Source organism: Aphis gossypii, chromosome X, assembly GCF_020184175.1.
Source record: "Aphis gossypii isolate Hap1 chromosome X, ASM2018417v2, whole genome shotgun sequence".
In the NCBI taxonomy this organism is placed as follows: domain Eukaryota; kingdom Metazoa; phylum Arthropoda; class Insecta; order Hemiptera; family Aphididae; genus Aphis; species Aphis gossypii.
In genome coordinates, this window is record NC_065533.1 from 5,861,521 (window position 1) to 5,889,400 (window position 27,880).

A 27,880-nucleotide genomic window follows, 5' to 3' on the forward strand; every position below is an offset into this window, starting at 1 on the left:
TAACCAATTATTTAAAAACAAAATAATAACAGACTATAAAATAAGTATAGACATTTTACTCAAAAACTATTAAAAAGCATTGTTTCACCGAGTTAACAAGGACAAATTAGAATTATTATTATATTGTTTAAGCAGTCTATCAAACATCGAAGACAATCTTACGTTACCTGAACTCGGAGAACGTGAAATGCTTGTTCCTATCAGAAACAGCTTATTCAATGATATCCTGATAGACTTAATACATTTTGTATTTTTGTGTAATACAATTACAAATGTTTGTTTGGATCTCTTTGACGATGTCACAATGAAAAAATTTTTTCCCACGTCAGTAAACTGACTACTAGCTGTCGTTACTCACGTAGCAGGTAACAATTATAAATTATAATTCATTTTATAATACTTTTTATTTCATAACACGTTGTAACCTTAATCATATAACATAGTATCATCCAATGAATCGTACGCTAGTTCGTACAATGATTACTACACAAATACCATCACTTTATATAAAAAAAATGGTTGAATTGTAATCCATCTATATTCAATAAGGCTTATAATAAAAGAAAATTATGTATTACATTAATAAGGTGCTCAAACATGTTACAAATTCCAACCTTAGGTTAATTGATTTAATTATTCATACGTTTATTACCATAAGAAAGTGTGACTTTATTTCTCACTATACCCAATTTTTTTTTTCTATTTACCATTGATGCATTGTAAAAAAAACCATGATTGTTTATGTTTTTTTATCAAAATTTCACTAATGTTCCACTGATTTCATAGGAACACTCTGTTTTAAAATTTTATCATAATTATCACAAATGGTTTTGTGTTATGGTTAACATTGCTTCCATTAGTGAGCTATACGTGCAGTTTATCTGTGTAATGTTGCATTGCGCATAACATATTCCTACTAGTTTCTATTATTGATTAACTTTACCCTTATATGATAATTTAATTTATGATTTTATTTTTTAGTGAGCTGAAATACAATACACAACAGCTTTCAAGGGAAATGTATCTGGATTCATATCACTTTGTCTCTTCAAATCATTCGTCGTTTTCCTGTTTACTTTGGATCTTATACATGTTAATTTTTCATCACATTAATGTGTATAGCTAGTTAATTGTAAGTGCATCTCAGTGTTATGTATCAATAAGAGTTAGTCATTTATTAATAGTAGGATTATTAAAGCAGTATATATATTGCCATCCTTTCAACAAGCATAGCTCATTTTAAAACCGTTCAATTAAACATTGGGGCTTTTAACTCAAAGTAGGCTTAATCAAGAAATATAGTATTATTGTATCAATCATAATCATTCTTAAGAATGCTAAATAATAGCAATACATAAGTATTTAATGGTTTGTTTTGTGTTGAATTAGGATAAAATTGGTTCGAATTGTGATTCATCTATATTCATATTGGCTTATTATAAAATAATTATGTATTACATTAATAAGGTGCTCAAACTTGTAACAATTCCAACCTTAGGTTAATTGATTTATTATTCATACGTTATACCAAAGAATGGTGTGACTTTATTTCTGACTATACCCAATTTTTTTTTTTCTATTTACCATTGATGCATTGTAAAAAAAACCATGATTTTTATGTTTTTTTATCAAAATTTCAATAATGTTCGACTGATTTCATAGGAACACTCTGTTTTAAAATTTTATCATAATTATCACAAATGGTTTTGTGTTATGGTTAACATTACTTCCATTAGTGAGCTATACGTGCAGTTTATCTGTGTAATGTTGCATTGCGCATAACATATTCCTACTAGTTTCTTTATTGATTAACTTTACCCTTATATGATAATTTAATTTATGATTTTATTTTTTAGTGAGCTGAAATACAATACACAACAGCTTTCAAGGGAAATGTATCTGGATTCATATCACTTTGTCTCCTCAAATCATTCGTCGTTTTCCTGTTTACTTTGGATCTTATACATGTTAATTTTTCATCACATTAATGTGTATAGCTAGTTAATTGTAAGTGCATCTCAGTGTTATGTATCAATAGGAGTTAGTCATTTATTAATAGTAGGATTATTAAAGCAGTATATTATATTGCCATCCTTTCAACAAGCATAGCTCATTTTTAAAACCGTTCAATTAAACATTTGGGCTTTTAACTCAAAGTAGGCTTAATCAAGAAATATAGTATTATTGTATCAATCATAATCATTCTTAAGAATGCTAAAATAATAGCAATACATAAAGTATTTAATAGTTAGTTATTGTGTTGAATTAGGATAAAATTTGTTCGAATTGTGATTCATCTATATTCAATATTGCTTATAATAGAAAATAATTATGTATTACATTAATAAGGTGCTCAAACTTGTTACTAATTCCAACCTTAGGTTAATTGATTTAATTATTCATACGTTTATTACCATAAGAAAGTGTGACTTTATTTCTCACTATACCCAATTTTTTTTTTCTATTAACCATTGATGCATTGTAAAAAAAAACCATGATTGTTTATGTTTTTTTATCAAAATTTCACTAATGTTCGACTGATTTCATAGGAACACTCTGTTTTTAAATTTTATCATAATTATCACAAATGGTTTTGTGTTATGGTTAACATTGCTTCCATTAGTGAGCTATACGTGCAGTTTATCTGTGTAATGTTGCATTGCGCATAACATATTCCTACTAGTTTCTATTATTGATTAACTTTACCCTTATATGATAATTTAATTTATGATTTTATTTTTTAGTGAGCTGAAATACAATACACAACAGCTTTCAAGGGAAATGTATCTGGATTCATATCACTTTGTCTCTTCAAATCATTCGTCGTTTTCCTGTTTACTTTGGATCTTATACATGTTAATTTTTCATCACATTAATGTGTATAGCTAGTTAATTGTAAGTGCATCTCAGTGTTATGTATCAATAAGAGTTAGTCATTTATTAATAGTAGGATTATTAAAGCAGTATATTATATTGCCATCCTTTCAACAAGCATAGCTCATTTTTAAAACCGTTCAATTAAACATTTGGGCTTTTAACTCAAAGTAGGCTTAATCAAGAAATATAGTATTATTGTATCAATCATAATCATTCATAAGAATGCTAAAATAATAGCAATACATAAAGTATTTAATGGTTTGTTATTGTGTTGAATTAGGATAAAATTTGTTCGAATTGTGATTCATCTATATTCAGTAGGGCTTATAATAGAAAATAATTATGTATTATATTAATAAGGTGCTCAAACTTGTTACAAATTCCAATTTTAGGTTAATTGATTTAATTATTCATACGTTTAATACCATAAGAAAGTGTGACTTTATTTCTTACTATACCCATTTTTTTTTTTCTATTACCATTGATGCATTGTAAAAAAAACCATGATTGTTTATGTTTTTTTATCAAAATTTCAATAATGTTCGACTGATTTCATAGGAACACTCTGTTTTAAAATTTTATCATAATTATCACAAATGGTTTTGTGTTATGGTTAACATTACTTCCATTAGTGAGCTATACGTGCAGTTTATCTGTGTAATGTTGCATTGCGCATAACATATTCCTACTAGTTTCTATTATTGATTAACTTTACCCTTATATGATAATTTAATTTATGATTTTATTTTTTAGTGAGCTGAAATACAATACACAACAGCTTTCAAGGGAAATGTATCTGGATTCATATCACTTTGTCTCCTCAAATCATTCGTCGTTTTCCTGTTTACTTTGGATCTTATACATGTTAATTTTTCATCACATTAATGTGTATAGCTAGTTAATTGTAAGTGCATCTCAGTGTTATGTATCAATAGGAGTTAGTCATTTATTAATAGTAGGATTATTAAAGCAGTATATTATATTGCCATCCTTTCAACAAGCATAGCTCATTTTTAAAACCGTTCAATTAAACATTTGGGCTTTTAACTCAAAGTAGGCTTAATCAAGAAATATAGTATTATTGTATCAATCATAATCATTCATAAGAATGCTAAAATAATAGCAATACATAAAATATTTAATGGTTTGTTATTGTGTTGAATTAGGATAAAATTTGTTCGAATTGTGATTCATCTATATTCAGTAGGGCTTATAATAGAAAATAATTATGTATTATATTAATAAGGTGCTCAAACTTGTTACAAATTCCAATTTTAGGTTAATTGATTTAATTATTCATACGTTTAATACCATAAGAAAGTGTGACTTTATTTCTTACTATACCCAATTTTTTTTTTTCTATTTACCATTGATGCATTGTAAAAAAAACCATGATTGTTTATGTTTTTTTATCAAAATTTCAATAATGTTCGACTGATTTCATAGGAACACTCTGTTTTAAAATTTTATCATAATTATCACAAATGGTTTTGTGTTATGGTTAACATTACTTCCATTAGTGAGCTATACGTGCAGTTTATCTGTGTAATGTTGCATTGCGCATAACATATTCCTACTAGTTTCTATTATTGATTAACTTTACCCTTATATGATAATTTAATTTATGATTTTATTTTTTAGTGAGCTGAAATACAATACACAACAGCTTTCAAGGGAAATGTATCTGGATTCATATCACTTTGTCTCTTAATCATTCGTCGTTTTCCTGTTTACTTTGGATCTTATACATGTTAATTTTCATCACATTAATGTGTATAGCTAGTTAATTGTAAGTGCATCTCAGTGTTATGTATCAATAAGAGTTAGTCATTTATTAATAGTAGGATTATTAAAGCAGTATATTATATTGCCATCCTTTCAACAAGCATAGCTCATTTTTAAAACCGTTCAATTAAACATTTGGGCTTTTAACTCAAAGTAGGCTTAATCAAGAAATATAGTATTATTGTATCAATCATAATCATTCATAAGAATGCTAAAATAATAGCAATACATAAAGTATTTAATGGTTTGTTATTGTGTTGAATTAGGATAAAATTGTTCGAATTGTGATTCATCTATATTCAGTAGGGCTTATAATAGAAAAAATAATTATGTATTACATTAATAAGGTGCTCAAACTTGTTACAAATTCCAACCTTAGGTTAATTGATTTAATTATTCATACGTTTAATACCATAAGAAAGTGTGACTTTATTTCTTACTATACCCAATTTTTTTTTCTATTTACCATTGATGCATTGTAAAAAAAACCATGATTGTTTATGTTTTTTTATCAAAATTTCAATAATGTTCGACTGATTTCATAGGAACACTCTGTTTTAAATTTTATCATAATTATCACAAATGGTTTTGTGTTATGGTTAACATTACTTCCATTAGTGAGCTATACGTGCAGTTATCTGTGTAATGTTGCATTGCGCATAACATATTCCTACTAGTTTCTATTATTGATTAACTTTACCCTTATATGATAATTTAATTTATGATTTTATTTTTTAGTGAGCTGAAATACAATACACAACAGCTTTCAAGGGAATGTATCTGGATTCATATCACTTTGTCTCCTCAAATCATTCGTCGTTTTCCTGTTTACTTTGGATCTTATACATGTTAATTTTTCATCACATTAATGTGTATAGCTAGTTAATGTAAGTGCATCTCAGTGTTATGTATCAATAGGAGTTAGTCATTTATTAATAGTAGGATTATTAAAGCAGTATATTATATTGCCATCCTTTCAACAAGCATAGCTCATTTTTAAAACCGTTCAATTAAACATTTGGGCTTTTAACTCAAAGTAGGCTTAATCAAGAAATATAGTATTATTGTATCAATCATAATCATTCATAAGAATGCTAAAATAATAGCAATACATAAAGTATTTAATGGTTTGTTATTGTGTTGAATTAGGATAAAATTTGTTCGAATTGTGATTCATCTATATTCAGTAGGGCTTATAATAGAAAATAATTATGTATTACATTAATAAGGTGCTCAAACTTGTAACAAATTCCAACCTTAGGTTAATTGATTTAATTATTCATACGTTTAATACCATAAGAAAGTGTGACTTTATTTCTTACTATACCCAATTTTTTTTTTTCTATTTACCATTGATGCATTGTAAAAAAAACCATGATTGTTTATGTTTTTTTATCAAAATTTCAATAATGTTCGACTGATTTCATAGGAACACTCTGTTTTAAATTTTTATCATAATTATCACAAATGGTTTTGTGTTATGGTTAACATTGCTTCCATTAGTGAGCTATACGTGCAGTTTATCTGTGTAATGTTGCATTGCGCATTTTCGCATAACATATTCCTACTAGTTTCTATTTTTGATTAACTTTACCCTTATATGATAATTTAATTTATGATTTTATTTTTTAGTGAGCTGAAATACAATACACAACAGCTTTCAAGGGAAATGTATCTGGATTCATATCACTTTGTCTCTTCAAATCATTCGTCGTTTTCCTGTTTACTTTGGATCTTATACATGTTAATTTTTCATCACATTAATGTGTATAGCTAGTTAATTGTAAGTGCATCTCAGTGTTATGTATCAAGGAGTTAGTCATTTATTAATAGTAGGATTATTAAAGCAGTATATTATATTGCCATCCTTTCAACAAGCATAGCTCATTTTTAAAACCGTTCAATTAAACATTTGGGCTTTTAACTCAAAGTAGGCTTAATCAAGAAATATAGTATTATTGTATCAATCATAATCATTCATAAGAATGCTAAAATAATAGCAATACATAAAGTATTTAATGGTTTGTTATTGTGTTGAATTAGGATAAAATTTGTTCGAATTGTGATTCATCTATATTCAGTAGGGCTTATAATAGAAAATAATTATGTATTACATTAATAAGGTGCTCAAACTTGTTACAAATTCCAAACTTAGGTTAATTGATTTAATTATTCATACGTTTATTACCATAAGAAAGTGTGACTTTATTTCTCACTATACCCAATTTTTTTTTTCTATTAACCATTGATGCATTGTAAAAAAAAACCATGATTGTTTATGTTTTTTTATCAAAATTTCACTAATGTTCGACTGATTTCATAGGAACACTCTGTTTTAAAATTTTATCATAATTATCACAAATGGTTTTGTGTTATGGTTAACATTGCTTCCATTAGTGAGCTATACGTGCAGTTTATCTGTGTAATGTTGCATTGCGCATAACATATTCCTACTAGTTTCTATTTTTGATTAACTTTACCCTTATATGATAATTTAATTTATGATTTTATTTTTTAGTGAGCTGAAATACAATACACAACAGCTTTCAAGGGAAATGTATCTGGATTCATATCACTTTGTCTCTTCAAATCATTCGTCGTTTTCCTGTTTACTTTGGATCTTATACATGTTAATTTTTCATCACATTAATGTGTATAGCTAGTTAATTGTAAGTGCATCTCAGTGTTATGTATCAACAGGAGTTAGTCATTTATTAATAGTAGGATTATTAAAGCAGTATATTATATTGCCATAATTTCAACAAGCATAGCTCATTTTTAAAACCGTTCAATTAAACATTTGGGCTTTTAACTCAAAGTAGGCTTAATCAAGAAATATAGTATTATTGTATCAATCATAATCATTCATAAGAATGCTAAAATAATAGCAATACATAAAGTATTTAATGGTTTGTTATTGTGTTGAATTAGGATAAAATTTGTTCGAATTGTGATTCATCTATATTCAGTAGGGCTTATAATAGAAAATAATTATGTATTACATTAATAAGGTGCTCAAACTTGTAACAAATTCCAACCTTAGGTTAATTGATTTAATTATTCATACGTTTAATACCATAAGAAAGTGTGACTTTATTTCTTACTATACCCAATTTTTTTTTTCTATTTACCATTGATGCATTGTAAAAAAAACCATGATTGTTTATGTTTTTTTATCAAAATTTCAATAATGTTCGACTGATTTCATAGGAACACTCTGTTTTAAAATTTTATCATAATTATCACAAATGGTTTTGTGTTATGGTTAACATTACTTCCATTAGTGAGCTATACGTGCAGTTTATCTGTGTAATGTTGCATTGCGCATAACATATTCCTACTAGTTTCTATTATTGATTAACTTTACCCTTATATGATAATTTAATTTATGATTTTATTTTTTAGTGAGCTGAAATACAATACACAACAGCTTTCAAGGGAAATGTATCTGGATTCATATCACTTTGTCCTCAAATCATTCGTCGTTTTCCTGTTTACTTTGGATCTTATACATGTTAATTTTTCATCACATTAATGTGTATAGCTAGTTAATTGTAAGTGCATCTCAGTGTTATGTATCAATAGGAGTTAGTCATTTATTAATAGTAGGATTATTAAAGCAGTATATTATATTGCCATCCTTTCAACAAGCATAGCTCATTTTTAAAACCGTTCAATTAAACATTTGGGCTTTTAACTCAAAGTAGGCTTAATCAAGAAATATAGTATTATTGTATCAATCATAATCATTCATAAGAATGCTAAAATAATAGCAATACATAAAGTATTTAATGGTTTGTTATTGTGTTGAATTAGGATAAAATTTGTTCGAATTGTGATTCATCTATATTCAGTAGGGCTTATAATAGAAAATAATTATGTATTATATTAATAAGGTGCTCAAACTTGTTACAATATCCAATTTTAGGTTAATTGATTTAATTATTCATACGTTTAATACCATAAGAAAGTGTGACTTTATTTCTTACTATACCCAATTTTTTTTTTTCTATTTACCATTGATGCATTGTAAAAAAAACCATGATTGTTTATGTTTTTTTATCAAAATTTCAATAATGTTCGACTGATTTCATAGGAACACTCTGTTTTAAAATTTTATCATAATTATCACAAATGGTTTTGTGTTATGGTTAACATTGCTTCCATTAGTGAGCTATACGTGCAGTTTATCTGTGTAATGTTGCATTGCGCATAACATATTCCTAGTAGTTTCTATTTTTGATTAACTTTACCCTTATATGATAATTTAATTTATGATTTTATTTTTTAGTGAGCTGAAATACAATACACAACAGCTTTCAAGGGAAATGTATCTGGATTCATATCACTTTGTCTCTTCAAATCATTCGTCGTTTTCCTGTTTACTTTGGATCTTATACATGTTAATTTTCATCACATTAATGTGTATAGCTAGTTAATTGTAAGTGCATCTCAGTGTTATGTATCAATAGGAGTTAGTCATTTATTATAGTAGGATTATTAAAGCAGTATATTATATTGCCATCCTTTCAACAAGCATAGCTCATTTTTAAAACCGTTCAATTAAACATTTGGGCTTTTAACTCAAAGTAGGCTTAATCAAGAAATATAGTATTATTGTATCAATCATAATCATTCATAAGAATGCTAAAATAATAGCAATACATAAAGTATTTAATGGTTTGTTATTGTGTTGAATTAGGATAAAATTTGTTCGAATTGTGATTCATCTATATTCAGTAGGGCTTATAATAGAAAATAATTATGTATTACATTAATAAGGTGCTCAAACTTGTTACAAATTCCAACCTTAGGTTAATTGATTTAATTATTCATACGTTTATTACCATAAGAAAGTGTGACTTTATTTCTCACTATACCCAATTTTTTTTTTCTATTAACCATTGATGCATTGTAAAAAAAACCATGATTGTTTATGTTTTTTTATCAAAATTTCAATAATGTTCGACTGATTTCATAGGAACACTCTGTTTTAAAATTTTATCATAATTATCACAAATGGTTTTGTGTTATGGTTAACATTGCTTCCATTAGTGAGCTATACGTGCAGTTTATCTGTGTAATGTTGCATTGCGCATAACATATTCCTAGTAGTTTCTATTTTTGATTAACTTTACCCTTATATGATAATTTAATTTATGATTTTATTTTTTAGTGAGCTGAAATACAATACACAACAGCTTTCAAGGGAAATGTATCTGGATTCATATCACTTTGTCTCCTCAAATCATTCGTCGTTTCCTGTTTACTTTGGATCTTATACATGTTAATTTTTCATCACATTAATGTGTATAGCTAGTTAATTGTAAGTGCATCTCAGTGTTATGTATCAATAAGAGTTAGTCATTTATTAATAGTAGGATTATTAAAGCAGTATATTATATTGCCATCCTTTCAACAAGCATAGCTCATTTTTAAAACCGTTCAATTAAACATTTGGGCTTTTAACTCAAAGTAGGCTTAATCAAGAAATATAGTATTATTGTATCAATCATAATCATTCATAAGAATGCTAAAATAATAGCAATACATAAAGTATTTAATGGTTAGTTATTGTGTTGAATTAGGATAAAATTTGTTCGAATTGTGATTCATCTATATTCAGTAGGGCTTATAGAGACTGCTCAGTTGTACTACTAGCGCTCTGGGTGGACTACGGTTGAAGTTCTGTTATGATACAATATTACATGAAGCTATACGAATTTGTATTTTTTATTCATCAATACAATTATTCCCCATATTTGTAGTATATAAAACCAATACAATTATGAAATAATAGACAACAGTGTATTATGCAATTTCAAAATCTTAATACATGGTAATTGGTTAATATCATAGGGTATAGACCTCTAAACTAGGTCTATGGACTATGGTTAATATAGTGGTAGAAATGACATTACCACGTGTGGTAAATTTAGCAATTTATTACACTGTGTGAGTAATACAATAAATTAACACAAACAACATTTTTAAAATAATTGTTATCACAAACATTAAACAAAAAGCTCTTTTAACTCTTAAAATTTAGTAACTGCCTATTATGTTTTTATACTTACTCTTACTATGGCTGATATAATTATAAAACATGGGTTTCAGTCTGTGAACTTTAATTTTACATTTCCTAATAATAAAGGAGAGAAATTGGTGAATAGTGGCCATGTATTTAATGTACAAGAAATAAAATCCGTTTTCGGGCATTCCAATATCATTGGGTATTGTATAAGACAAACGTCTGTAACAAATGAACCATGGAAAATTACCCTAGAAGTAAGAACTCGATTAACATAATAATACATTTTAAGTTTTAACATTTATAAAATATGTAGGTACCTATTTTAATTTTAAAATGTATTATACTAGGTGGATAATAATCGTGAAGTTAAACACACTTCATGCAATTGTCCAGCAGGTGCAAGTGGTAAATGTAAGCACATTTGTGCTATTATTTATTATATAAACGACGAAGAAGGGCAATCTAAAACAGATTTACCCCAACAATGGGGAAAGCCATCAAAAGTTGGAGAAATTATGTATAAAAAAGGCAAAACAATTGAATCTTTGTTCCCTAAAAAACCACAGCCATTAAGTATAATAGCTAATTCTACAAGTCATCAAACTCTTGTTAATGACTATAATATACTTGAAATTCCTTGTAGCTTAAGTATTATTTTAAAAGAAAATTTTATGACTGATGTTGAAAGAGAGTGTAAAGACTGCCTTTATTCTATTATAGATAAAATTGAGTTTGAACAAATAATTAGTATGAATAAAATACATATATCAACAATATTTTTTAAACAAAATCAAAATTCTAAACTTATTAAGTTGGCAATGTTTCCATTACATTTTTTAGAACATAACTTTTATTATAAAAACATATATTTAACAAAATCAAAAATGTTTGAAATTTTTATTCAAACTTTATCTCAGGCAGAAAGTGAACAGTGGAAAAAAGAAAGGGTGTATCGATTATCAGCAAGTGCCAAAGCACACAAGATTAAAACTCATAAAAATTGGACAGTAGAAGGTTTAAAAAAACTAAATCAAATATTTTTTTTAGACAATAATTTAGGTAATAGAGGCAATATAAATGTTAAGTATGGGAAAGAAACTGAGTCAATAGCTTTAAATGAATTTAAACAATTGTTTGGAAAAAAAATATTGAAATGTGGATTAGTTATTGATTCTGTAAGACCCTGGATTTGTGCTAGTCCAGATGGAATAATTTTGAGTGATACTGGTATAGTGGAAAGTGTTCTAGAAATAAAATGTCCAATTTCATGCAAAAATAAACCCATCATAGAAAACGGTAAACCAAACTTAAAATATATTCAAATAGATAAAAATGGAAAACCAGAATTAAAAAAAAGTTCTATGTATTTCACACAATGCCAAATGTTAATTCATTGTACTGGCTTAAACTCATGTATACTATTTATTTACAATAATATTGATCCCATTTCCATAATAATTGAAAAAGATGAGTATTTCATAGAATCGTTGTTAGAAAGAATGACATATTATTATTTTAATTTTTATCTTCAAAAGTTGGTGCAGTAAATGTATAAATACATTTTTTTTTTTTAACTTTACTAGTTATGTTTTAAATTTATTTTTGTTTTTTGTTTTTTATGGTTTGAAAGTATAATTAATATTTTTATTTGATTAAATTTATAACGATTAAGTAAGTTCACTGTCAAAATCTGAATAAATTAAATGAATACTTATACATTGGTTTAATTTTTTTTTATTATTCAAACATATAATCTGTGCTATTACATTGATATTTGTTATAAATAATATGTAAAAAAAACTGTACTTATAAGATAACTTAAAATTATTTCTTTAATATTGGCAATTGGAGATTAGTTAATACACAACAAATATGAATAATTTCATCAATAACTGGCATTAAATCCATGGATATTTTATTTAGTATACCATGTGTTTTAACTCTAGAAAACACTCTCTCAATACGAATACGCACACTAGCTACGGTATGGGTTTCCATAACTTCATCTTCAGTGAATCTACCATGGTGCAAAATTGGAGGCATTACTAAAATACAGTTAGAGTTTTCACAAGAAGCTTTAATGCCAGGAAATCCTTTGTCTGCTAATACAACATCTCCCAATTCTAATTTTGAAAGGAAACCACTATCGTTTGTAATAAACGAATCACTAGTCCTTCCTCCATAGCATTTAGATACAAAACTTATCATGCCATTCGGTGTTATTGCCACTAAAATTTTAATAGTATAACAACTTTTGTACCCAGAGTACATATATACCCTTTGTTCTACTGTATTAGGTTGTTCAGTTTTTATTTCTGTACAATCGATAATACATCGGCAATTAGGATAATTTATTTTAAATGATTCAGGCAATGTTGCTGAAATAGTATTTTTATCTGGCCAAAAAATAAAGTTTTTAGTTTTAATTGACAAAGAATGTAAACAATCATTAAATATTCTAGTAACTGTTGAACGACTTATGTTAAAAAATGTACTTATAGCTGAATATGATATACCAAGTTTAATTTTCATTAAAAAGATAAATAGTCTATTTTCTCTTGTTACAGTGCTATGTGATGATTCTGGAATGAATTTCAGTAATAATTGAAAAACTTGAAATGATGTCCCAGTTAAGCCCTTTAGTTGTGATTCATTCATAACAGATTCATAGCCACGAAATGATTTAAGTATTAATTGCTCTGGAGTGTCCAGACCACAAGACTGATCTCTAGTTGTAGGCTTACCAAAAGTATAAGAATTAAATGAATTTGGTATGGAAACTTGTGTCTTAACATTATTGCTATCAATGAAACAACAATCAAAAATGGATAAATCTATGTCATCAACTACAAAAGCTGTTTGAGTGCTAACATTATGAACAGATTTTATATTATCATTACTTATGTAAGGTTCAATAGTGACAATATTATTAGTAACAATTGTGTCAATAGTATCATTATTTTCTTGGCGGTTACAATGTCGTTTATACCTAGCTGCTTGTTGATGATTGTTTGATGATTTTTTTTTGTATATTTCTGGGAATATTGTTGGAAAAAAAGAAGGACTCTTTGGGTCTTTTGAGCACTTATTCTCAACAAAATGAGAACTACAAATTAGACTGCTTCGAATTGGTTCCCATAAATCACCATTTTCACTGAAAATGAAAAATACACACAATATATCTAAACCATAATGAAGGAATTTTAGTAATAATTTCAGAAATTAATTTGAAATAGTGTCATAAGGACAGTACAGAAGTATGTCATTTGCATAAATTACTTACTTAACACGTTTAATAGCTTGAATCCAAAGTTTTTTAATGTGTAGTTCATGTTTTTTATTTGGGAAAGTATAAAAGACCACACCTTTGCCTTTTGTATTTTTATAAGTATTATGACAGTTCACGACACAACATATTCGATTACTCATTGTAACAATTAAACAATGAGTCAACGGACTTAGAACTTATGTATTATGCGATTTTCTAAATAAAATTATTGACATTTGTATTTAAATTTAAAAACAAAATAATGTTTATTATCAATTGTGCATATTATTATTATTTATTTCCATATAATTGTATCATAAACGAACTTGGAGAAGTCACCACCAGAGGGAGTTCTAGTAGTACAACTGAGCAGTCTCTATAATAGAAAATAATTATGTATTACATTAATAAGGTGCTCAAGTTTGTTACAAATTCCAACCTTAGGTTAATTGATTTAATTATTCATACGTTTATTACCATAAGAAAGTGTGACTTTATTTCTTACTATACCCAATTTTTTTTTTCTATTTACCATTGATGCATTGTAAAAAAAACCATGATTGTTTATGTTTTTTTATCAAAATTTCAATAATGTTCGACTGATTTCATAGGAACACTCTGTTTTAAAATTTTATCATAATTATCACAAATGGTTTTGTGTTATGGTTAACATTACTTCCATTAGTGAGCTATACGTGCAGTTTATCTGTGTAATGTTGCATTGCGCATAACATATTCCTACTAGTTTCTATTATTGATTAACTTTACCCTTATATGATAATTTAATTTATGATTTTATTTTTTAGTGAGCTGAAATACAATACACAACAGCTTTCAAGGGAAGTGTATCTGGATTCATATCACTTTGTCTCCTCAAATCATTCGTCGTTTTCCTGTTTACTTTGGATCTTATACATGTTAATTTTTCATCACATTAATGTGTATAGCTAGTTAACTGTAAGTGCATCTCAGTGTTAGGTATCAATAGGAGTTAGTCATTTATTAATAGTAGGATTATTAAAGCAGTATATTATATTGCCATCCTTTCAACAAGCATAGCTCATTTTTAAAACCGTTCAATTAAACATTTGGGCTTTTAACTCAAAGTAGGCTTAACCAAGAAATATAGTTTTATTGTATCAATCATAATCATTCATAAGAATGCTAAAATAATAGCAATACATAAAGTATTTAATGGTTAGTTATTGTGTTGAATTAGGATAAAATTTGTTCGAATTGTGATTCATCTATATTCAGTAGGGCTTATAATAGAAAATAATTATGTATTACATTAATAAGGTGCTCAAACTTGTTACAAATTCCAACCTTAGGTTAATTGATTTAATTATTCATACGTTTATTACCATAAGAAAGTGTGACTTTATTTCTCACTATACCCAATTTTTTTTTTCTATATACCATTGATGCATCGTAAAAAAATTATGAAATGGCTGTATGATATTCTTATTAAGGCTTACTAAAATAGTGTTTTTGTAATACTCAGTGATCAATGTCCATTTAAATGGAACTTTGAATCACATGATTACTACCACAAATAATCACTAGTTAAAGTTTGTGTTTACAAAAGTATGATATTAAAAAAATATAGTAGCCTTAAGTAAGGCTAAAACAAATGTTGCAGACAACAAAAAACAATAAAAAGTTTAAAATGAATTCATGCACTTGTGGAGATTTGATTAGGTTAATTGTTAAAGATTCATTCATCTTATCGTTAATAATAATCGTTATTTTTTTTCACTATTTCAAATTCTTTTGTTATAGATAACAATCATTGGAAAGATGAAATGAATGTTAATGTTCTTTTTTACTTTTTTAACTTATATTTGATAGATTTCAAAGATTTACACTCTTGTACAATATTAAAAAAATAATCATTATTTTCTTTATCTTATGGTTACGATTGCTCCCATTACTGAGCTATAGGTGCTGTTTAACTGTGTAATGTTGCATTTTGCATTCTATATTCCTTATGGCGTCTATCACTGATTATTTGTATCCCCTTTCAACATACTCTAATGTATTATTTTTTTTTTTTTTAGTGGGCTGAATTTCAAGACATCAGTTTTCAAGAAAAATGGATTTGGATTCAAAGACATTGATTTTTAAAAACATTCATTATTTTGCTGAACACTTATGATCTGATGTATGTAAATTATTCATCACATTACTCTGAAAGGTAGGTAATTGTAAGTTTCTTTCAGTCCTACGTATCAATAGGATTTAATTATTTAACTAAAATAGAATTTAATAAACACTGTACTATTTTCATTAATATTACGAGAATAGTTGATTTTTAAATCTGTTCTATTACACAGTTTGCCTTTTTATTCCATGTAGCTTTAATCATAAAAAATAGTATTTTTATATGAATCGTAATTCTTTACATGAATCCTAAAGATATAATTAAATCTGTAGTATTTAATGCCTAGTTAATTGGTAAAAACAGAATAAATTCTGTTTTAAATGTGATCCTTCTTTAGGATTTATAATGTAAATAATTGTAAATGTAAAATATTTATGAGGTGCTCATATACGTATTACAAATTCTATACGTATAAGTTAATTGTTAAAATTTCATTCATTCAACTATAAAAAATAATCTTAATTTATTTTTTCACTATTTCCAATTCTTTTTTATATATAACAATTTATTGTTAAGATGAAATGAACGTTAATATTCTTTTTTCCTACTTTAACTTATATTTGATAGGTTTCAATGATTTACTCTCTTGTACAATTTTAACATAATAATCATTGTTAGTTTTCTCTTATGGTTACAATTGCTGCCATTACTGAGCTACAGGTGCTCTTTAACTTTGTAGTGTTGCACTATACATTCCATTCTATAATCCTAAAATTGTCTATTATTAATTAATTCTATCCTCTTTTAACATATCTAGACAAAATAGCATTTAATACTATACTTTAATAGTATAACAGAAGCAAATTTACCAACAATAAATTACTATTTCCTCTCAAAAGAACAAAAACTGTTTGACTTAAAATTGAGAATAATATTAAAATTTAATTATTTATTATTATTATGGCTATAGTCTATGATTAAAATACAATAAAATGTGTTCTACCATTCTAGGTGGTCTAATAATCAACTAAAAAGTTAATAAAAAAGGATAGTGTAATTTGTAGGTTAGCTATTAAGCAATTAAACAATAATACATAGTTTAATTTACTAGGAAAAGTTGGTACTAATAGGCCAAAATTGTATTGATATTTCTTAAATCATAAATAAACTACTTACAACAGTATACTATCTTTTTAGTTAATACATATTATATTTTTAGTTGATAAATATTTTTAAACATTTTGGAAATGATAGTCATTGGGTTACTATATTTTACTCCAATGTTAAATTTATACAAAAATAAATGATTACTTATTACAAATAATATTATAAGTAATACAAAAATCAAAAAATTAACTTAATTATAAATACAAATTATAATAGAAAAATAAGTGAAATTTTACGATAAGGTTAAATTCATTATGTGTAAGTTTATTTTATTAAAAAATATGTAGAAATTATAATTAATTACAAAAGAGAAAGTATAAAATGGCAGGTATAAAAATATTTTGAAAATTAATTTTTAAATTAACATTGTACCATAATACCTTAGTTTTTTCTAAAAATTTTGGTTTTAAAATTAATTAAAATTTAAAAGCATGCAAATGAAATATTAAACTTTATTTGTTCGACAGTCAATCACGTGTAGTTTTAATGATGAAGAATCCTTAAATGCAATTGGACTTATTAGATTGATGTTAGAATGCATAGATTTAATATGATTAAGTGAGTTTCTTTTTTTGTTATTATTATACTACACCACTTGCATTCTACTATTTTTGAATTGAGTTTTCGATGTGTAACTTTTAAAGCAGATTGATGAAGTCTTTTATGTTGGCTCAAGGATTGTTTCGATTTGCAGTTATTATTACAATAAGAACATTAAAATGATTTCTTTTATTCTGAGACATTGACTGGTTCACTGTTATAAACAGATTTATGTATCAATTTTTTAGTTGCTCTTTGGTTTTGTAGTGTATTACTTTCATAGAGTGAAATGTCATCAAATATTCCATCACTGTGTGATAGCATGTTTGCTTTAAAGTTTTTCTTAAATACAAAATTTTTATTACACTGATTGCATACCATTTGTTTTTTATGTTGTTTGTAATGAATATTTAATTAAAGACATGTAGTCAATGCTATTTTTATTTTGATTATTCACTTTCTTCTTTTTAATGCCAATTGTCTCCTTTAATGCATCTGCATTCTATGTGTATCGTATTGCAAATGATCATTTAATGCTGAAAAACTTTTAAATATTTGCAGACAAAAATCACATTTATGGTACTTGGTAATATTTGAGTTGTTATAATTATTATCATGTTTAGCTAAATGTAGATTCAAATGAGCACTAAGAACAAATTGTGCTTCACAAATATCACATACATAAGGTTTACTTGTATGTGACAAATTTTTATGAATGCTAAATTCTTCAAAATCATCAAAACAATCATAGCATTCAAAGCAAATAAATCTATTTTTTTCTAAGCGATTAGAAAATGTAGTACTTTCAGTACTACGAGTATCTTCTGGCTCAATTTTTACATCAATTAAATCACTAGTGATTATTATCTGATTATTTAGGCCAATTCTGAAACAAAGTATCAAGAGAAAAGGTTAGACATTATCTAGACTCATTGTTGACAACAGTAATATTCATTAAAATACAAAAATGACATTCTGATAACTGTAAAGACCGTACCTAACCTAACCGTACTTTAATGCATCTGATACATAGAAAATGTGCAGTAAAAATGTTAAAAAATTATAAAATCAAAATTTTCATTTTAAGTACTTCAATTATATTTTTTATAATATTATTATTTATTAATTGGCATTAACTACATTTGATTAAAATGTATTACTTATTATCACATGCATTTCCTAGTTTTTTTCTGTAAAATTATGAATCTGTATATATTTATAAAATACAAGTTAACTACAGCTGCTGTGGATAGGCTGTCAACAATGCCTGGATTTCTATGCAAATGCATATTCTTTTACAATTGACCTTTTGATTAAAGATGTTGACATTTCGTGGTCTGTAGAGTTTATAGTTAATTGTTTGTTTTGCATATTTGAATGAAAATGCATACTAATTACATATTTGATATTTCTATATAATTGCATTAAAGTTGCATTTTTTATGAATAGTTGATAATTTTTTTTATTTTTTGCTAAACAAGGCTAGAGTGATTTGATAATAAGAGTGTTGTCATAGAGCATGTCGTTCCTGATTGGTTATTAAGATTATCCGCCATAAGTAGGCTAATATTTTTTTGATACAACTGATATTATATGAGTACTGGTTATATTATTTATAATTTTATAATGCATTTTAAACTATTTAAACTGTAAATTGTGATTTAAGTTTCAAATAGGTATTACATTTATTTGTTTAAGTGACTACATGCTCACACCTATGTAAGTGTACCTATAAATTATATTTATTCATTGTTTAAATACAATATGTTATACCTAGCAGTCTGATGAGATACTTACTATAACTATATAGTACAATTGAAAGTACCAATAATGTTTATCACTTAGTTATTTATTATTATAATTTATAGTATTGTAAAAATGCCTGGGTGTGCTGCTATTGGGTGCTCGAACTCATACAAAAAAAAGGGTTTCTTATGAAATATTTTCCAAAAGAACCGGCTTAAAGGAAATTGTGGCTATCAAAAATGAAGAGAGATAATTGGATTCCAAATAATTACTCATGTCTTTGTGAAGTATGTGGTGGATAAAATATTTATCTCTATTGCATTAACTTTTTATTGGATTCAGTTTAAAATTGTATTACTTGATATTAGATATTTTATTGATTAATTTGTTTTTTTTTTTATTGTATATTTTATCATAAACTTTTAAGAACCTAAAAATCTGATAGTTACCCACTTATAATTCATTTTAGACTCATTTTAAGTCAGATATGTGGGAGAAAACACGAGAAGATGGTAGTTGCCGTCTTAAACACAATGCTGTTCCTACCTTATTTTGTTTTACAAAAGAGGTTAAGAAACAAAAACCACCAAAAAATAGGCAAATAACAAAACCTTGAGATCCCAAAATAGAAGTAAATAATATTGATGCTTCAGAGCCATCAGATAATAATTTAAATTATGTACAAGCTTTGTCTGATGGTATTATTCATAATAATTTGTCTAACAATGATCATGTATACAAGTCTATGGCTTTTAGAATTAATCACTATAAAAAACAATTAAGATTTATATCCGATAAATTAAAAAAAAAAATGAAACTAATAAAAGTGCCAAGCTTTTGAATTCTATATTTAACAATGATCAAACAGAAGCTTTGTCCAGAAAATCTACTAGATTCATGAAGTGGTCTAATCCTACTATTTGCAAAGCTTTTAAGATAAAATTTAGTTGTGGTAACAACGGTTATGAAGAAGTTTTGAAACAAAAAATTCCCATTGTCTTCTCAAAGAATTTTAAGAACAAGATTCCAGATGTTAAAATTTGATAGCGGTATACTAAATGATGTTTTTAAATTTTTAGAAATTAAAGTTCAGACGTTTCAAGATACACATGAAAAAGAATGTGTTTTAAAATAGATGAAATGGCAATAACACCCTCAAATGTATTTGATGTGTCTTTCAATAAAAATGTAGGCGATATTACTTTGCCTAATCATGAAGGAACTGCAACAAATGTGTTAGTTTTCATGTTAGGGGGCATATCTACCAGATGGAAACAAACTGTTGCATATTATTTTATGGGACCCACAGTTAGTACAGTTTATAGTTATATAATAACAGACTTAATTATAAAATGAAAATCAATTGGATTAATGGTAATGATTATCACATCAGATATGGGTTCTAGTAACGACTATAGTAATATTGGAATATTACTGCTAAAAAATTTTGCAAGGTGTCCAATTGTATACCTCATCCTTTAGATGTTAATAGAAAATTATTTGTTATTACTGATGTGCCACACTTATTCAAAAATATTAAAAACATGTTAATAACAAACAAAGTATTATTTATTTCAAATGAACTTCAAGAAAAATATGAGCTTCCAACATATATAGTATGTTCTGATCATATTTAAGATGTAATTAATTATCAACATCAATTTCATTTCATTTAGCCCCTAAGTTATCTCAAAATGATTTGGTTCCTAGTCACTTTCAAAAAATGTAGGAAAATCGACTAATGTAATCAACCATGACTTGTTTGTTCAGCTTTGCAATTTCTTACTGATGAACTAAACAACCCTGAATATCTGACTACTGCTGATAGTTTATTGAAACTATTGAACAATGGTTCTCGTTGATAACATCAAGGCATATTGTAATGGTTTTAAGTAAATTAAAGCCAGATATATTATATGAAAAATCAATCATTTTTTTGAATAATTTTATTGAAATTATGACACACTTAGAAGTAGGGCATAAAATATCTTGGAAACCCTCTCAAAGTGATTCTATATTATCGACTACATCAATATTAAATCTTCAAAATATTTATTTAAATGAAAAAGGATTTCACTTTCTACTTACATCTAAATTTACTCAAGATTACTTAGAAAATCTTTTCAGTGTTTTAAGAGCTAAATATATTATTCCTGATGCCTTGAAATTCAAAAATGATTTAAAGTTATTATCTGTATCTCAGTATCTTAAAGATGTGTCTAGAGGTAGGTAGCTATGATGAAGATAATCGACACGTTTTATCAGGATTTATAGATGTTTTAGATAATTCAAGCCCAAATACAACTTTAAAAGAAGTTCAGCTACCTAATAATGATGAATCTGACATGAATTTGTGCAATGGTGAGTTAAATTCATTGTATAATGTTTGTGATTATATTATTCATAGCATAAAACTAAAGTCAAAACGTTGTAGCTTTTGCTTATCAAGTGTAGGTTCTAATAAAAGTATGAACACTGCATTTTCCAAACTCACCAAATTAAAAAAATTTAAAAAAGGATGTCAATTTTTTTGTAATGAAATCACATTTTATCTATTTTGAATTATGAAGGTATTTTCAGAAAATACTATTTTATTATTAAAGATCAAAATTGTGATATCAAGCAATTTTTAATTAGTAAAATGAAAGAAATTGTTAATGTTCACATTCCAAACTGTCATAAGTTACTTGATTTTATGATAAATAGATATGTTTAATTTCGTTTAAAGATTGCTGGAAAAAAAACAAAATTAAATTAGCTAACAAATATGGGAGTAAATCTATTGCTAATCATTTGTGATAATGTCAAGTTTTAATTAATTACTTTTGCTTTATTATTCTATTTCATTATTCTACTTTAATATTCTGCTTTAATTTTTAATTTTTTATGTATACAATTTAAATGTATTCAGCATTTTAATAGAATTGAGTATGTGCTTTACTTTATAATTTTATATTTTATATTTTATGTAAATTATTTACTTTATTTTATATTGTCATTTTGTAATAATAATTTAATAATAATAATTACGCTTACATAAAAAATATATCTACTTTTCAGGCTTCCATTTTACAATTGTATTAAATGCTTTAACATCATTATGCATGGGTATAAGCACAATTTACAAATGAGTTCAAAGATTATTATACTCTACTTTTCTATTTTCACCATTTTCTCAGTTGTGGCATTTAACTATAAGTAATCCATATACTAAGAAGCATGTAATAGTTAATAATTATAATAATTAATAATGTACAACATATATTGTTTGAAATGGTATTTAAACAATAGTTTTTATTTATTTTTAGCCAATTAACTCCAGAGTTTCAAATATCCAATTGTAGCGTGCCACATATATGAGCATATTAAATAGTACCCATATAACATTTTGTTATCAGGATCTACATTTGGGTACCTGAATGTATTATATTTAATATATCAGATATCAGAGCACATTGCACAACTGTCACTAGGTACTGAAACTATTGTTAATTCAAACACATTCAATTGTATGCAGTAAAATATAACTATGAATGACAAATAGCTTCACAATATTATCACCAACATCATAAAATTTATAAAAGAAATACAACTGCATTACTTATTTTAAGCAACAAAATATCATAATGTAATCACAACTGTGTACACTAATTTTAAGTTAATTTCAAACTAATGGCCTGAGTAGCCAATGTTCTATATAAGATCGGTAAAAAAAAAGTATCATTATATCATATATAACTATTCTAGAATAAATAATATACCTATATATTATTATAAATAATAGTGTATTAGTAACCTACTATAGTAGTTTATGAGTAAGTATTTATTCTTCTTAGTAAACATTAAAACATTAAAGTATTAAAAAACAATCTATGAAATACAATATCCTATAATATCAAGTATGAGCTATCCATTTATTAGCCTACTAATGGTGGACAATTTTCTTATCAGTTCTTATGGCCACACTCTCTCTATCAAGGTACTCTAAGCAAGGCGAGTATGATGCCGAAATAAAAGTTATACTCACCCTCCGGTATATTTCTTTATATCCTTATTGGTAAGCCGAGTAAGTGTAACATAAGGCTCCATATCCAAATGTGTATTGGTACGTTTTGATGGCGTCATTTTGGATTATTACTGAAAATTAAAATGAATAGTAAGCACAGAAAAAATAGATTGTTGAATATCAAAATGACACAAACGATTAGTTACTGATCAAAGAAAATAATTTATTACAAAGTAGAAAACAAAATATTTACAGTTAACATTATGCCACAGTAAAAGTTAGGTACAATAAAAACGACTGATAAAAAATAAAATAATGTGTAATAATTTAATACATTACGATATTTTGTTTTCAGAATTGTGTCTATTATTTACAATTTTTTTTGTGTATGCAAAACATTTAGAAAATTTTAATGTTGTACAATATTGTCGTTATTCTTACTTTTTTATTGTTATGTTCTTATGTTTGTCGAGTTATCAATTAGGTACCCAAGAATGTTAGTTCGTATTTTCACGTCGACACGACTGTCGATATAGGACAAAAAAGCAAACGTAAACGTTAAGAATAAATACGAAAATGTGAAAACGGCAAACTTACTAGTTAATAGTTAGATCACAGAATAGATTTAAATTTAATGTATTCTGTGGTTAGGTACTAACTATGGTCCACAGTTCCTCAAAAAACAATTCATCGATTGTGTTATCGGTCTTTTACCCATCTTTATCACCAACAGATTAGTGATAAGGTATCTCCAAAGACACTGAAAAGTGACAAAAAAAAAACCAAACTCGTCACCCCTTTGTCTACATTAAATTATGCAAATTAAATTTGTCATAATATTAAATAGGTAATTAATCCACTTAGAGACAATGGAACATTGAGACTCTTGAGCCTCAATCCATAGATAATAATATATTATATCCTTGTATAAGAGTTGTGTTATTCATGTCCGTCGATCGCCCCCTCCCCCCATGAAGTGAACTGACTTACATGGTAATTGGTCATTTGACATTTTTTTTTTTATCAATGGCCAACACTGTAGTTTATCAGTGGCCAATATACTCCTTGAAGGATAATAATTCCTGGCTAAATTTCTGATAACTGATAAGTAATATTATGTTTCACATTTTGATATCAGTTAAAAAGTGAATAATGTTTTAATTAATTAATAAAATTACTATTTATTATTTTGGTTAGAGTAAAAACAGTAGAGCTTGTAATAGTTTCTTAACATGAACGAAAACAGACAAAAAAACATTTCAATTACAGCATGGCTAGAAAAACGATCTAAACCAAATGTGAATGATCTAGTTCCAATTGCTGTATCTTCTGTAAATCAGGTACATTCAGATGAATTTTCATCTCCAGATCTATTCATAAAAATGAACATACTATAACTCTTTTGTAACAACTATTGAATTAAGTAACGATATTGGTGATTATTTGGAAAAAGGTAGTCAAACTGGCCATGTAAAAGCAAAGTTTTTAGAGTCACCTTATGTTCCTGATGATCATTTCTATACCATTTTAGTTTGCATAATAAACAAGATAAACAAGAAAAAAGTTACCTCTAAAGAGCTCATTTTATTTAGTTCAAATGACTTGTATATTCTCAAAAAAGGTGGTGTTTTTGTTATTTTTATATTTTTTTTTTGCAAATAAAGGAGGAAAAGATAAAAATGTAACTTTAAAAAGTCTAGTTCTATACCTTTAAATAAATATGCCAAAATATTGGGCGAAACTAGTGATTTTACTAAACATAGTAAAAACCTATACCATATAAATACAACACAAGCAGCCAATGATTATTTAACGAGCTATAAAAATCTGGCAAAAGAAATTGTTAATATACTTAATAATACTAAATTGAAGCAATTTATTGAAAATTATGCTAAATTAAAATTCATTGTTGAATCAGTAATTTTTCTTAAACGTCAAACATTCCTTTATGTGGCCATCATAACCAAGGCATTTTGATAAGTAAAGACAATAATAAAAATAATTTATCTGTATTAAACGAAAGCAATTTATTACTGAAAGAATTACTCTCTTGTACAATCTTATTAATATAATATAAAATAATATAAAATTAATGCTATCCCCTATTAACATAATCTAATGAATTATTTTTTTTTTAGTGAGCTGAATTACAAGGCACAACAGTTTTCAAGAAAAAGGATTTGGATTCTAAGTACATTAAACTTTTAAAATCGTTTTGCTGAACACTTATGATCAAATATATATTAATTTTTCATCACATTAATCTGTTAAGCTAGTTAATTGTAAGTTTATTTAAGTTCTAAGTTTCAATAGGATTTAGTTATTAACTAAAATAGAATTTTAAAAACACAGTATTCTGTTTTCATCATTTGAACGGGAATAGTTCATTTTAAATCTGTTCTATTACACAGTTTGCCTTTTTATTCTATGTAGTCCTAATATTATTTATATAGACTTAAAAAACGCCAGCCTTTGATAAAATTAAAAATAATATGTTCCCATTAGGAACTTATAATTGTCATTATCATTTAGAAACATATGTCGATGATAACCTTTTACTGATTAAATTATACTGAATATTAATAATTTGTCAAATGAAGGCTGATATAAGTACCTACAATATATTATATTATATTATATTTGTGCACTGTTTACAGTTCATGTTTCATTTTTTTTACTTGTACGCTTACACTTACACTTACTTTTTGGACACGATTTGCATGTCTATCTTATATAATAATAACCTTGTATCCCTACCTATACTTATGCCAAAAATTGCTAAAAAAATTCAACTTAAAAAAAATAGATAATTTTTGTTGTATATCAAAAGTATATAAGTATTTATCAAGTATTGTATAATTATTTTTTTTACATTTTTACAATTTTTTATATATATATTTTTTTTAATATTTTAAACAAATTGACAATATACATTAAATGGCAGCATTGCACAGACAATTGTACGTAATCGTGTTGTTTTTGGGATCTATTTGACTATCTATTGTTTGATCAAAATCGTACGGAATCATGTTCCTAAAAAGGTAAAACGTATGGAATCGTGCTTATTTACCAATTTTATTCATTGTAATTTGTAATGTCATTTTGCATAGCCTAATTATAATTATATATTATATATATATTATATATACATATAATATAATTAATAATAATTATTCTACTATCATTAGTCATTGGTAATATTTTATGTTTATATGAATGTATTATTAATAATCCATAAATGGCAATATGGCATATATTTAATAATTGTACTGAACATGATTAATATATAGGTATATATTATTTATTGATGTATCTTTGATTGAATAATTTATGATACAAATCAACTAGATATTATTACCTATATTTTTATTATTACCATTTTATAATTTCTCATTAGACCAATATTATTAAACCAACATTACAAAGTACCTACAAGTTATTATTTATTTATTTACATTTCTATTAGCATAAGAATATTCTTATATTCAATTTTGAGTCAAGTGCTGGGAATATGACAATATTTAACATAGGTAACTAGATAAATTAAAAATAGTATTTTATTATTATTATTTTTTTTATAAGTATAATCTGATTACATGACATATAGTAATAAACCTTAATGTACCTTAATAAATAAAAACCTATGAAAATAAGTATTAAAAAAAAAACATTATTTTGAAACATAATATAAAAAGAGTTGAAACAGTGCAATCTTAAAATATTAATAATAAATATAACTTAAATTAATATTAATATTAATACGTGTTTACATGTGATGTATAAATTCTGTTAATATGGTATATTAGTAGTGTAATAAATTATAATAATATCTTATTGTTGTTATTAATAATTTTAATGCTGTTTTGTAAATATCTTATTGAATTAATACCTAGTTGAAAAGTTGAATAATGGTTTATAATAGTAATATCTCGTAAACTAATATCTCGTAGTAAACTCGTGAATAAAAGAATCAATTTTTATGTATTTTTGAAATTAAAATAAACACAAATATAATAAAAATTCATAGGTAGAAGTAATTTATATTTGATATATTATAGCCTTTACACAAATACAAGTATGAATTAAGCAGTATAGACAAACATTATGACCTTATGCCACCATCTAAATTATATATTATTTATTACAAAAATGATAAGGCAACTTTACATTAAAGTTTAAAAAATACAAAATTAGTTGAAGAAAATACTTATTAATTTTCAAATCGATGCCGACATACAACATTCTAGTAAACTAATCTAACCTGATTTTACAGTTAAATGATACACCTAATTGTATCCATAAATTATCATACTGGTTTGTTAAAAAACTGAAAATAGTCTAGAAAAAAAAATA

General features: G+C 25.9%; 3 protein-coding genes and 1 long non-coding RNA gene across 39 annotated transcripts; 2 read left to right on the forward strand and 2 right to left on the reverse strand.

Annotated features, from left to right (window-relative positions):
- The first annotated feature begins 19 nt into the window (after nucleotides 1-19).
- On the forward strand, nucleotides 20-26,485 carry LOC126548854 (uncharacterized). 36 transcript variants are annotated; one of them, XR_007605567.1, is made up of 12 exons: nucleotides 23-365; nucleotides 982-1,132; nucleotides 1,857-2,007; nucleotides 2,745-2,895; nucleotides 3,631-3,781; nucleotides 6,295-6,445; nucleotides 7,181-7,331; nucleotides 8,068-8,216; nucleotides 8,954-9,103; nucleotides 9,839-9,988; nucleotides 16,025-16,161; nucleotides 25,666-26,485. It is a non-coding gene; the product is annotated as an uncharacterized LOC126548854 (long non-coding RNA). The 36 variants fall into 36 exon arrangements; XR_007605563.1 differs by lacking the exon at nucleotides 23-365 and adding an exon at nucleotides 4,519-4,666 and having other exon boundaries at nucleotides 768-1,132; XR_007605570.1 differs by lacking the exon at nucleotides 23-365 and adding an exon at nucleotides 5,401-5,510 and having other exon boundaries at nucleotides 768-1,132.
- Nucleotides 9,995-13,745, forward strand: LOC126551672 (uncharacterized). Its single transcript, XM_050205623.1, has 3 exons — nucleotides 9,995-10,950; nucleotides 11,044-12,367; nucleotides 13,264-13,745. Exons 1-2 carry the CDS (start codon nucleotides 10,747-10,749, stop codon nucleotides 12,241-12,243), a joined length of 1,404 nt encoding a protein of 467 aa, XP_050061580.1. The 5' UTR covers nucleotides 9,995-10,746; the 3' UTR covers nucleotides 12,244-12,367; nucleotides 13,264-13,745.
- Nucleotides 12,375-14,535, reverse strand: LOC126551674 (uncharacterized). The gene is made up of 2 exons (XM_050205625.1): nucleotides 13,980-14,535; nucleotides 12,375-13,850 (listed from the first exon to the last, which is right to left on the reverse strand). Exons 1-2 carry the CDS (start codon nucleotides 14,123-14,125, stop codon nucleotides 12,521-12,523), a joined length of 1,476 nt encoding a protein of 491 aa, XP_050061582.1. The 5' UTR covers nucleotides 14,126-14,535; the 3' UTR covers nucleotides 12,375-12,520.
- On the reverse strand, nucleotides 17,670-24,602 carry LOC126551673 (zinc finger protein 718-like). Its single transcript, XM_050205624.1, has 4 exons — nucleotides 24,125-24,602; nucleotides 23,969-24,051; nucleotides 23,549-23,658; nucleotides 17,670-18,661 (listed from the first exon to the last, which is right to left on the reverse strand). Exons 3-4 carry the CDS (start codon nucleotides 23,644-23,646, stop codon nucleotides 18,262-18,264), a joined length of 498 nt encoding a protein of 165 aa, XP_050061581.1. The 5' UTR covers nucleotides 23,647-23,658; nucleotides 23,969-24,051; nucleotides 24,125-24,602; the 3' UTR covers nucleotides 17,670-18,261.
- Nucleotides 26,486-27,880: the final 1,395 nt, after the last annotated feature.

Excerpts from the sequence above, each read along its gene's own strand:
- LOC126551672 (XM_050205623.1), top strand. The coding sequence starts at position 10,747 with ATGGCTGATATAATTATAAAACATGGGTTTCAGTCTGTGAACTTTAAT. Across the intron at positions 10,951-11,043 it reads CATGGAAAATTACCCTAGAA|GTGGATAATAATCGTGAAGT; the intron begins GTAAGAACTCGA and ends GTATTATACTAG.
- LOC126551673 (XM_050205624.1), bottom strand. The coding sequence starts at position 23,646 with ATGACGCCATCAAAACGTACCAATACACATTTGGATATGGAGCCTTAT. Across the intron at positions 18,662-23,548 it reads ATAAAGAAATATACCGGAGG|AATTGGCCTAAATAATCAGA; the intron begins GTGAGTATAACT and ends ACTTTGTTTCAG.
- LOC126551674 (XM_050205625.1), bottom strand. The coding sequence starts at position 14,125 with ATGAGTAATCGAATATGTTGTGTCGTGAACTGTCATAATACTTATAAA. Across the intron at positions 13,851-13,979 it reads CAAGCTATTAAACGTGTTAA|TGAAAATGGTGATTTATGGG; the intron begins GTAAGTAATTTA and ends TTTCATTTTCAG.